This window comes from Caretta caretta, chromosome 7 (genome assembly GCF_965140235.1).
Source record: "Caretta caretta isolate rCarCar2 chromosome 7, rCarCar1.hap1, whole genome shotgun sequence".
Lineage (NCBI taxonomy): Eukaryota > Metazoa > Chordata > Testudines > Cheloniidae > Caretta > Caretta caretta.
In genome coordinates this window covers 32,961,957-32,974,269 of record NC_134212.1, presented here as the reverse complement: position 1 = coordinate 32,974,269, position 12,313 = coordinate 32,961,957, and the positions used below count along the sequence as shown (strand labels likewise).

The 12,313-nt window shown below is 58.1% G+C and overlaps 1 protein-coding gene across 29 annotated transcripts in view; it reads left to right on the top strand.

Moving 5' to 3' along the window:
* Nucleotides 1–12,313, top strand: part of NRXN2 (neurexin 2) — a 287,195-nt gene that overhangs the window by 260,828 nt on the left and 14,054 nt on the right. For all 29 annotated transcript variants that reach the window (XM_048858529.2, XM_048858522.2, XM_048858520.2 and 26 more), the window contains 2 exons: nucleotides 1,441–1,763; nucleotides 10,164–10,242. In XM_048858529.2, coding sequence (XP_048714486.1) covers nucleotides 1,441–1,763; nucleotides 10,164–10,242 — 402 coding nt within the window. The remainder of the gene's footprint in view (nucleotides 1–1,440; nucleotides 1,764–10,163; nucleotides 10,243–12,313) is intronic.

Genomic DNA, 12,313 nt, shown 5'->3' with positions numbered 1-12,313 from the left:
GCACAGCTCTGAACTCCTGGGCCAACCAGCTCATGCCCCAACCTGCCCCTTCACCGCACACACTCCTTCCCCATTCGCTGGCCAGACCAGAGCCAGCACCCTGAGAGGGGAAGGGCCTTGTGTCCCATTCACCACCCCCATGAGCCAGTCATTCTCCTCTTCCATCTCCTGCAGTGGGGCCAGATTGGGGCTGGCGCCCCCTAGAGAGGAAGGCCCTATATCCCATTATCAGCCAAAGGGGATCTAACAATTCAAATGTCTGTGTTGTGTTCAGCGCCTCTGTGCCTGCACGTCTCTCGCTCCTCCTCCGCTCACTGTCTCTGTTCCATGCAGGGTCTGTGAATGCAGAAATGGGTCCCAAGGGTCTGGGAGGGAAAGGGGGGCAGTTTGGGAGGGAAGGTAGATAGATAGATAGAGGAGTGAGTATGGGGATGAATGGGTGGAGCAGGGGTAGGGATGGAGGCGGTGGAGGGATGGGGGCAGATAGATGTAGGGGTATGGAGAGATAGATGGAGGGGAGTTCAGGGACGTTGGATGGGTGGAGGTGTGGGAGATGGAGGGATGTGGGGGCAGATGGAGGGGCGGGGAGCTGTTAATGGAGAGGTGGGCGATTGGGTTGGAGGATGGAAGGATGTGTGTGGAGACAGATACATGGAGTGTGTAGAGGGATAATGTTTGGAGGAATGTGGGAGAGGATGGGGGGTGGTTGGGGGATGGAGGGAGGAGGTGGTGATTGGGGGGTGGATAGATGGAGTGGGTGGATAGATGGAAGAGGTAGCTGGGCAGATGGAGGGGGGATGGAAGGAGGGGATGAATGGATGGAGGGAGGAAATGGAAGAAGGGGTGTGTGGTGGGGTGGAGGGATGGAGGGGGTTGGATGGAGCGATGGATGGAAGGGAGTGGAGGGAGCGGGTGGAGAGGTTGGAGAGCATGGAAGAAGTGGGTTTGGTTGGGTATGGAGGGAAGGAGGAGGTTGGATGGAAGGGGGTGGCGGTGATGGAAGAAGGAGATGTGTTTGGGGATGGAGGGAGTTGGATGGAGGGGACAGAAGAAGATGGGTGGTTGGGGGTAGAGGGAGGGAGGGGTATGTGACAGCCCGAAGCCATATGCAGCTGCGTTAGGAGCCAGTGCAGGGGTGGGTGGCTGGCAGGGAGTGAAGTGGGAGGAGGAAGTGAGAACGTGGTGGAGGGGCGTCGCTGTGGCCCCCAGTCAGGGCAGTGGCTGGGGGCTGTCATAGGGATCCCTGCCTTCTGCAGCCGCTGGCTGGCTGAGCTCTGCCTCTCTCCTGGCCCGCCATTCACTCACGATCTTTCTTTCTCTGTTTATTCTTCCCTTCCCTGCGACCCCCACCCTGCAACTCCATCCCTCCTTCCCTCCATGGGCCTCATCCCTCCCCTTTCTCCCTTCCCCACCCTGACTCCCCCTCACGCCTCTTGGCAGGTCGACAGCTGACAATATTTAACAGCCAGGCCGCCATCAAGATCGGGGGCCGGGATCAGGGCCGCCCTTTCCAGGGCCAGATCTCAGGGCTCTACTACAACGGGCTCAAGGTGCTGTCCCTGGCGGCCGAGAGTGACCCCAACGTGTGGGTGGAGGGGAACCTCCGGTTGGTGGGTGAGGTGCCCTCCGTCATGACCACCGAGACCACTGCCACCACCCTGCTGGCCGACATGTCCACCACCATCATGGAGACCACCACCACCATGGCCACCACCACCACGCGGCGCGGCCGCTCTCCCACCATGCGTGACAGCATCACCCAGGTGAGTGGGGGGAGGGGAGAGAGGAAGGTGGGGGGGTCTAGTACTCGGGGGAAGGGAGATGGGAAGGTGGCAGGGGTCTGGTACCCGGGGGGGTGGGTGGGAAGGTGGGGGGCTCTGGTACTCAGGAGAAGGGAGATGGGAAGGTGCGGGGCTGGTCTGGTACCCAGGGGAGGGGAGATGGGAAGGTGGAGGGAGTCTGGTACTCAGGGAAGGGATCTGGGAAGGTGGGGGGGGTCTGGTACCCAGGGGAGGGGAGATGGGAAAGTGGGAGGAGTCTGGTACTTGGGGAAGGAAGCTGGGAAGGTGGCGGGGGGGCGGTCTTGTACCCAGGGGAGGGGAGATGGAAAGGTGGTGGGAGTCTGGTACCCAGGGGAGTTGAGATGGGAAGATGGGGCGGGTCTGGTACCTGGGAAAGGGAGATGGGAAGGGTGGGAGGGGGCTCTGGTACTCAGGGGAGGGGAGATGGGAAGGTGGGGGGAGTCTGGTACCTGGGGGAGTTGAGATGGGAAGGTGAGGGGGGCAGTCTGGTACCGGGGAAGTTGAGATGGGAAGGTGGGGCGGGTCTGGTACCTGGGAAAGGGAGATGGGAAGGTGTTGGTGGGCCTCTGGTACTCGGGGGAGGGTATATGGGAAGGTAGGGGGAGGCCTGGTAACCAGGGGGGCTGAATGGGGAGTTTGGGAGGTAGGCAAAATGCGAGGGGTCTCTTTCTCCTATCCTGTATCTCCATCCCCTGGGCTCCCCCAGGGTTGGCAACTCCCAGGTAAGGCAGGGGACCGGTGAGGTGCCAGGGGATGCCTGCGGGGTCCAGTCTCCTGTCCTGACATAGTTGCAGGGTTCACTGCCCTGCTGTTCCCCTGCCAGGTCTCTAAGTGGCCCCCTTGTCACAGATCCACAGGCTCGGGGCTGTGCCCTTGGCTTTGGAACAGTCTCTTGGAGGAAGTGCCAGACCCCAGGGCTCTCACTCTTCCTCCAGGGCAGGTCACGTGGCCTCCCGCCTGCTGTGACTCACCCTCTGGGGTCCAGCCCTCCTGCTTCCCCCTGAGCTCTGCCCAGCAAGTCCAGCTGTGTCAGATTCCTGGCAGAGCCTTGGCCACCCCTCAGGACTGATGCCCCTCAGCCGGCATTTCCAGTGACCCTCGAGCAGCGTCCCCAGGGCAGCCGGTTTATTAGTCACCTGGCACCAGCAGAGGCAGCCCGTGGCTTAGCACAGAGAGCTGAAGGTTAAAGCACAGTCCATTCGGCTCAGCCCAGAGCCCAGCCCCGCGGTCAGGCTCTGTCTGTCTGCCTGCCCGCCTCGGTCTGTTCCCAGGTGGGAGCTGCCAGCTTCCTCCAGCAGCCAGCGCTTCACCCCCCAGCTTCCCCTCCCAGTCCTTTCTTCTCCAGCTGGGGTCTGGGCTCAGCTTCCCTGCTGAGAGGTGGGGAAATCCATCTCCCTCTGGGTCCTTGGCTGCTCTAGGTGGCATTGGCCTGGTGATCAGGTTTGCCATTCTCTTCTTGGATTTGCCATTGATTTGCGGTTGTGACTCATTCAGTCTCAGACAGCAAGGTGACGTTCATACCTATGTCTACCAGCCTGCCCTGAGAGCAGACAGTCCTTTCTTTCCCATTGGGGAGCCATGCAAAATACTGGGGAAACACATAGGCTTCATAAAACTGTTACAGAAAATGGCCACTTTGTCACTCGCCCTCATGGGCCAGGCCTCCTCCAGACCTTTACCGCTCCTGGGGAGATGGCAGCACACTGCAGATGAACTATGGTCCCCCACAGGTGCTTCCTTGGGAGCCTGTGACCAGAGATACACAACACCCAGATAGCATTCTGAATCCAAAGTGGTGTGCAGCTAGCAAGAGGTTCAATGCATCGGAGGCAAGGGAAGTTTACAGTCTGTACGTGTCTATCTGGAGCTTGTCTACACAGGAACGCTAAACTGGATTGGGGGAGTGGGTGAATTGAAAGCAGACTAGCTATTCCTCATTAATTCTGTGTGGGGAGGGGACACCGATTCCAGATTAAGAGCATCCACAGATTCAAACCCTTACCAGCCCCTCCTCCCCCAGAGGGCAAACTAGGCAGGGCTAGCTTCTCCAGACACACTTGATTTGGTCCCCCTTTAAGCCCTGCTGGGATCTTTTGTTCTCCCGAGTATGCTCTCCTCAAACCAGGCTGGCGGAAGGCTGGAGCCGGAATCCTCAATGCTAACAGACCTGGCGTGTTGTCCCTTAGCAAGCTGGGAGCACTTGGAGAGAGGTGGCTTGGTGGAACCATTCTCTGGCCAACCCGCTAGTGACTCAAACCAATCTGGGCAGTCAGGCCGGGCAGGAAACGATTTTCTGTCCCATGGGGCTTTTGACGATCTCGTTCGTTTGTCCCCGGAGGAGAAGTCAAAATGTGGACAGTGCATAGTTGAGGGGAAACCTGTCAGTTGGGGAAATGGAAATCATTCAGCAGAGGAGGGAGGTTCTGGAGCAGCCCTGTGGCAGCGCGTGGCTCTCCAATTTGAAGATGGAACTGGTTCTGTTTCTGACCCAGATTCTCTGATGGAGGTGCCTGCGATAGCAGGGTCTGGACTCGGTGACCCGGGGTCCCTCCCAGCCCCATGGCCCTGTGGTTTTGATTGGTTTTCCTTCTCTTTTGTAACCTTTGGTCTGAATTAAGTTAATTTGGAAAGGGAAATTCATTTTGAGCCAACCCTCCAAATCTTTCCAGTTCAAAAGAATCAGCCATTTGGAAGCTTGTTTCTGACATTTTTTTCAAGCCAGGGAATTTGTCAGAGCCTCCCCGACCCCAGGGACACGTTGAGCTTTGACGAATGGGCCCTTTTGGCAATGAAACATTTCATCAAAGTGTTCCTGACCAGCTGGAACAGTCAGCCAGGCAAAGGTTCATTTGGCAAAGCCGGATTCATAAAGTCCGAGGCCAGAAGGGACCATTGTGATCATCTAGTCTGACCTCCTGAAAAACCTCCTGCATAGGCCTTTGCTGAATTCACTGCTGGGTGAACTAGAGCAGATCTGTTAGAAAAACATCCCAGCTGTATACCCACAGCTCTTGGTAAGCCAGTGCCATCCCCCTGCCAGACCACTGTACAATAGCCATACATCACAGCCCTGGAGCCCTGCTCCCTGAGCTGGCATCTCCTGAGAATAGGGCTGAGTCAGCCAGAGCTGGCCCCCAAGTAAGGAAACAGCAGGGGGCAGGTGACTGCAGTCCTTTGGGAGGGGGTGAGGGCAGTCCCTGCAATCACAATGGAGCGATCGGGGATGGGGGCAGAGGGGGAACGAGATTTAAAACCCCCAAATTAATTTCTGGGAGAGGGATCACATCAATGTCACACAAACAACTGCGGGGAGAGGCGGAATGGGCAGGGCGGGGAGCAGGATGGAGGGGAGGTAGGCAGGGCCTAGTGCTTGTGGGGGTTGAGGGGTGGGCAGGGCCTGGAGCTGGGAGGTAGGCAGGGGGGTGGAGGAGGATGGAGGCGGTGAGGGCAGGGACTGGGCAAGGATGGATGGCGTGGGCAGGAGCTGCAGTTGGAGAAGGGGAGTGAAGGGGATGGGGAGGATGGATGAGTGGGCTTGGCCTGGTGGTCAGGGATGGAGGGCAGGGGCTGGAGCAAGATGGAAGGGTGCAGTACCTGGGAGAAGGGAGGCAAGGGGAGCATGGGTGGGTGGGCAGAGTCCAGAGAAGGATGGAGGGGGCAGGCCAGGGGCTGGTGCTGTGCTGCCCAGATCAGGGTGTAGGACGATGTTATTCACCTCTGGGGTCACCCTCCCCAGGAGCTGCTGCTGCAGCAGCCACAGGATTTTTCTTCTTCCTCATGCCCATGTGTATGAAAAATAAAAATCGCTGACAAAGTCATCTTCCTGTTGCCATGGCATCCAGAGCAGTAATTAGACCAGCCTGATTTCCCATCCTTGAGAGAGAGGCTGGGGGGGTAGGTTTTGGGGGGGGGGGAGAGGGGGAATGACTCAGAGATGCAATGCAGGGAGTTTAAAGCGGATTCTATTTGCGGTGGGTTTTTCTATGCTCTGGCACCCAGGCGCCCCTCCAGAGAGCGTTCTCTGCCCGGGGGGCCTGGGGGGGCCACGAGGAAGGGACAGTGGCTTAGCCCACCACAAACAAGACGTGAGCTGGGCAGAGAGGAGAATAGAACCTGGAAACCTGGCTCCCAGCCCCCCACCCAACCCACTGGACCCCACTCCCCTCCAAGCGCTGGGGATAGAACCCCGGAGTCCTTTGCTCAGTCCACTAGAAAGTGCTGGATACAAACAGCTCCTTGTCCCAGGTCCCCAGCAGTTCATCCGTCCTGGGTGCTCACCCACTGCCTCCTGTTTAGGCATGGGGAGGCTCAGAGCTGAGTGTGGGATCCTTACTTTGGGGGGCTCCCCAGGCTGGACCTAGGGGGACGAGCCCCTCCATGCTCCATGTATAGAACATATTTGCAGTAACCTCTTGATGTGGTGCTGGTTTGCAGTTGGACTACATGCATCCATGGCTCCTCTATGTGGCAGGGGGACAGCCCGGCCATGGGGCTCAGGGGGCAGTGGTGGGCAGGGGCTGTGCACAGTTGCATGGCAGGGACAGTGAGTCTCATTAGTCGGTTGGGGCCAAGCCAGGATACTGATGGGATTAATGCACTGGCTGTACCCATTAGGGAGGGATTTATGGCTGTAATGAGGGGCCAGCATGGGGCACAGGAGTGCTGGCACCGAGCCATGAGGAGACCAGAGATCCATCACACAGGACTGCCTTGGGGGGGGGGGGGGGGGTTGCTATGTGACAGCCACATCACAGACCCCTCCCCCAACCGAGATCTGGTCCCCATCAGGCTGGGCACTGCACAGACCCTCCCCAACAGAGATCAGGGTTTGTGTCACGCCACAGGCTGCACAGACCACCTGACACTCAGGCATCCTGTCGCACTGGACAGCACACAGGCCCCCCCGCCACAGAGAGCGGGATCCCCATCATGCCAGGCATTGCACAGAACCACTACTGAGATCAGGGTCCCTGTCGCACCTGGCATTGCAAAGACCCAGCAACTGAGATTGGGGTCCCCTTGGGCCAGGCACTGCACAGGCCTCCACCCCCAACCAAGTTCATGGCTCCATGGGCCAGCTCTGCACAGACACCTAGTGAGAGACCATCTCTGCCCCCAAAGAGCTTACAAGCTGGAGGCACAGAGAGCAATGGAGACTGGGAGTCAAGACCTCGGGGTTCCATCCCAGCAGTGGGAGGGCTGGTGGTTAGAGCAGGGGGCTGGGAGTCAGGACTCCAGGGCTCTAGTCCCCGTTGCATCTGGAGGGCACATGCTGTTGAAGGTCTGGCAGAATGGCAGCTTTCCCCTTGGGCAAGGACTCTGTCCTATTGGGAGCAGGGGGTGCTTTGGTAGCACAGCTCATCCTTTCTGCACTTAAGAAGCAGCCTGGTCTCCAGGCCTCCTGTCAGGCTCTGCCCCAGAGCCCTGCTTTTCAAGGCAGCTCCGTTGATCTCTGACACGTGCTGGCAGGAGCAGGGCACACTTCCCCTGCTGCTGTTCACTGGTATGCCCAGACCCTCTCGGCATGGCTCACATGGGCACCGACCGCAGCCCGTTCCCCAGGGGCAGCACAGCACTGCTAAAGCAGTCGGCGCTTTCCACCGACAGCTTGTGCTGCACTGAGTGCAAGGGGCGAGCGCCCCGTGGAGCCCTGCAGCCCATGCCCCCAGCACTGCCTGCGACAGAACGCCTCTCCTGAGCCCCTACCCTGAGCCTTACAGCACCCTGCCCCTGCCTGCCAGCACTCTCTGCTGGCCTCCCACCCCACTCCCTGCAGCACAGCACCTCCTAGTGCAGCCCAGGCTCAAGGGAGAGCACCCCCTACTGATCCCCCCAGCACCTGCTAGGTCCCCCTACTAGCCAGGCCCAGCAGTGCTTAGCTGGGGAATTGCCTCATGATTCCACTTGCCCTAAGTCCTTCGCCACCTCAGTCGCTATTTCAAGGGGCTAGTGGCCCACGGGGAAGCGGCTCAAGAGCCCTGGAGGACCTGATTGAGAGTACTCACCCCAGGAGGACCTGATTGAGAGCCCTCAAGGTGGAGAGCCCTTGGAGGTGTGAGTGTGCTGTGGAGGAGAGGCCTTGGGTTGGGAGGGAGCCTGCTACATCACCCATTAACTCCAAAGGAAGCCAGATTGGGAAAGTTAATGAACAGCCAGGGGGAGGGGGAATCCCCCATGGGCCTGCATATGCCCCACCCCTTCTGTGTCCTCACCCGACCTGCCCTTCCTAGTCACACCCTGTAAAGGGGAGACCAGTACCAGCCCCCTAAAATCCTCTCCGGATTTGCCTTCAAGCTATGGCTTTTGGGGCTAGGGGCTCCTGGATGTCCCCTGCTATTCAGAGCAGGCTTCTGCCTTTCTGAAGGCAGGAAGGGAGGGGCGGTGGCTCATGGGGTGCAGGGAGGGGAGGGGGTATTTGGGATTAAATGCAGGAAAAGGGGGGGATCAGATACAGATGGGTGGGGGTAAACCAGAACAGCTGGCTGCAGAAGAGGCAAGGATTAGACACAGCTGGGGGCGGGGGGTGAGAAATGATCAGTCACAGCTGGTTGTTTGGGGGAGGAGGGGCAATTAGACACAGTGGGGTGTGTGGGGGGGCATCAAACAGCTGGTTGGCTGTGCAGGGGGAGGGGTGATCAGACACAGCTGGCTGTGTGCTGTGTGGGGAAGGGGGAGAAATAGACCCAGCTGGCTGATGATCAGCTAGCTGACTTACAACAGGGTGAGGATTAGGCACATCTGGCTGCGGGTGGAGGGATCTGTTTTAGCTGGCTGAATGCAGGAGGGAGGGGTGACAATCAGACACACCTGGGTGTGGGGGATTTGTCACAGCTGGCTGTGTGCAGGGGGGAGGGGTGGCGACCAGACACAGCTGGTTGCAGCGGGTGTGGGGGTGATTTGTCACAGTTGGCTGTGTGCAGGGGGGAGGGGCGATGACCAGACACAGCTGACTGCGGGCAGGGGAGGTGAGAAATAGACCCAGTGGCTGAGGGGGGATGATCAGACTGCTGACTGCAGGGTAAGGATTAGACATAGCTGGATGCGGGGAAGGGGATTAGACATAGCTGGCTGCAGGAGAGGGGCTGATCAGACATAGCTGGCTGCAGAAGAGGGGAGGCATTAGATACAGCTGGCTCCATGTGAGCGGGGCTAGCTGTGTGAATGCAGCGGGGTATTGCCCCCCTTCACACACACTCTGCAGTGCTTCCACATTGCCATTCCTGCTGCTGTGCCAGGGCCCTGATTGATTCCCTGCCCCCGGGGTCCCTGTCCAAGTCTTTGTTATGTTAATTCCGACACGCTGAGCATGATCCCCGCAGCCAGCTCTGGAATACTGATTGCTGGGGAGCAGGCCCCTCCCTTCACATACCACATGGCACCCTCGCTGGATGGGGAACAGGGAGATGGATAGGTGGGAGCCAGACCGAGCCAGCCCAGTATCCCCCTGGCCCAGCTCAGAGGAATGGGCTAGCAGCCCGGTGTCCCCACCTCGCTTCCATCCTAGATTAGACCAATGGGCCCAGCTGGCCCGGCATAGATGAGATTTGGGACCCCCTTGTGTTTGGTGCTACACAGACACAGACAGGCCCTGTCCCAAAGACACAGGGTGGGAGAGGAAGTGGGGGTGGGGGAAGGAGTCACTTAAAGTCAGTGGCAGAGGCAGAAATAGAACTTACGAATCCTGACTCCCAGCTCCCCCAACAATTAGGCCCCCTTCCGCTCCCAGAGCCAGGGCTAGAACTCCAGAGTCCCAGGCCAGTGTCTATCCACAGGGCTCCCAGACCCGACCACGGCTGTTCGCCAGCCAAGCTGTGTGTCTGACCCAGTGGGACCGCACAGTACGGTCTCCCCCTTGCTTTGCGCTGCACTGGGATGTGGGAGACACAGGCCAAGGGTACTGGCCTGGCTTAGCAACCTGTGCTGGCCTAGCCCTGTGGCATATTGGCGGCCTGCACTGCCAGAAGAGGTTTTTGCTGTCAGTGTAGGTACACCGCCTCTCCGAGCCATTCTTCCCGCTGCCTAGCTGCATCTGCACCGGGGGCTAGGGCAGTGTAGCTATGGGGGCTGGGGAGGGGTTCACACCCCTGCACACCGTGACTGTGTGGACCTAAATTTGAATTGGTGCCCAGGCCTCAGAGACCTGACTTTGAGGCACGAGGTCCTACCATAGGTGATGGGGACCAAAACATGAGAGTGTGTGAGGAGCGCCCAGGCCTGGCAGGCTCAGGGTGCGAGGAATGGTCCATGAACTCCTCCCCCTCCAGGGGGCACTAGCTCCAGGCTGGCCCTAGGCTGGGGGCTGTGTGCGGGGAGGGCACGCCCTGCACCACCTCACTGAGCTGTGCTCTCCTCTCTCCCCAGAACACAGATGACCTGTTGGTGGCGTCAGCTGAGTGCCCCAGTGATGATGAGGACCTGGAGGAGTGTGAGCCCAGCACAGGTGGGTCCTTCTCTCTGCTGCTGGCATGTGTGGGTAGGGGGCTTCTACAGGGTGTACTGGACACACACCCTGACACACTGTCCCCTCTACACACACACACCCTGGCAAAGACACACATCCCATACACACCCTGACACACTGTCCCCCCTATATCTCCTACACATGCACACAGCCACACCCATACACCCTACACAGACCCTGACACACTGTTCTGCTTACACACACACTGACACACTAACCGCACTCACCCCTACACACACATTAACCTACACACACTGACACACACATCCCTTTACACACACACACACTCCTGCACTCATTGAGGCACACACACACTTAGGTGCACTCACACGCATGCACCAAATTTACACACACATCCGCATATCCCTGTGTGTGCACACAGAAACACACATGCAGAGGCACAAACCTCTGTGCACACACTGACACACAAACTTCTGTTCATGAATGCACAAACCTACACAATCCCTGTGCTCATGCGTGCACACAGACACCCCTTTGAACTCACACACAAACACCTGTTGGTGACCTGACACATTGCTACATGCACACACTCACACAAAGACACATCCCTGTGAACTCATAAAGCTACACACTTGTGTACACTCACACACATAAGACACAGCCTTATGAACTCACATAGTGCTACACACACGCAAGCACACCCCTATGGATACCTGCACAGAGAGACACAATCCTATGAACTCACCCAACACTACCCTCTTACCCCTATGCACACACAAATAGAGAGAGAAACCTGTGAACTCACACATCTGCACCCTCATGCACACACACCCTGATTCCCCCATAAACTCCCCACCCCCAGTTCTATGCTGTATTACGCTAACCCACTGCCCCTCCCCACTGATCAGGTCTTCAGTATCAAACCTGTATTTAGCAGGCACCCTCCCCACACCCTTAGACACCTCAGGGTCTGGCTGACCCAACACATTCAGCCCCTGGCCTCCCTTACCATCCTGTCTGCCTTTCTCCAGACAGGCGGAGGGTGCAATGGCTCCCCTACACCCCACCTCTCTCCCAGCACCTGCTCCAGGATTTACAAGACCAAAGAGTTAGCTGGAGCCACCCATCCCCCATCACACAAATCCAAGCCCAACTGGGAAAAGTGGGAATAGAACCCAGGAGTCCTCGCTCCCAGCCCTCAACCCCCTGCTCTAACCATTAGACCCCACTCCCCTCACAGAGCCAGGGATAGAACCCGGGAGTCCTGGCTTCAACACACTCCTCCACCCCTCTCTAATCACAAGATCCCACTCCCCTCACGGAGCCAGGGATAGAACCCAGGAGTCCTGGCTTCCAGCCCCCACTGTTCAAAGCACTGGATCCCACTCCCCTCCCAGCATACAGATTCAGGCCCAGCTTGTGAAGCATCCCTTTATTACCTCCTTTCCCATTTGCTGACAGAATGAAAGGGCCTTTAGTGGTTCAGGAATCATTGCTGTAGCAGACTGATAAGCAGCTGCTGCACCCCACCCTAGAGGTGGCTGCATCTCAGCACTAGGCAGGGGAAACTGCCCCCATTCCCTACACCAGAGGTGGCTGCATCTCCACACTGGGTGACAGATCCCTGTGTAAACAGACAGCATTACCCACTCCAGAGGTGGATGCATCTCCACACTGAGTGCTAAACCAGGGCTAGGGAAACCTAAGAGGTGGACACTCCCTGCTTGAGCAGGGAGGTTTTTCAGAAGGAAGAAGAGGTTTACCTCTGGCTTGCTGGGATCTGGCTGTGCTCCTTTGTGCCATGTTGTCATTTATGCTGCAATTGGGGAATCCCTCAGGGAGAAGTACCCTGCGGGGGGTGGGGAGGCTGGTGTCCAGGGCCTCTAAATCCCTCTCCACTCCTCACAAAGAGCAGAGGAGGCAGAGGGAGGCAATGATTAATGGGATCTAGGGGGACTTTGGGAGCTTTGATTGGCTCCAGCTCATGTTGCCAGGCTGAGAGGATAGAAAGTGTCAGGTTCCCAGATGATCTCCAGAAATGCTCCCCTCCACCATGTCATTAGCCAGTGGAACTCACTGCCACAGGATC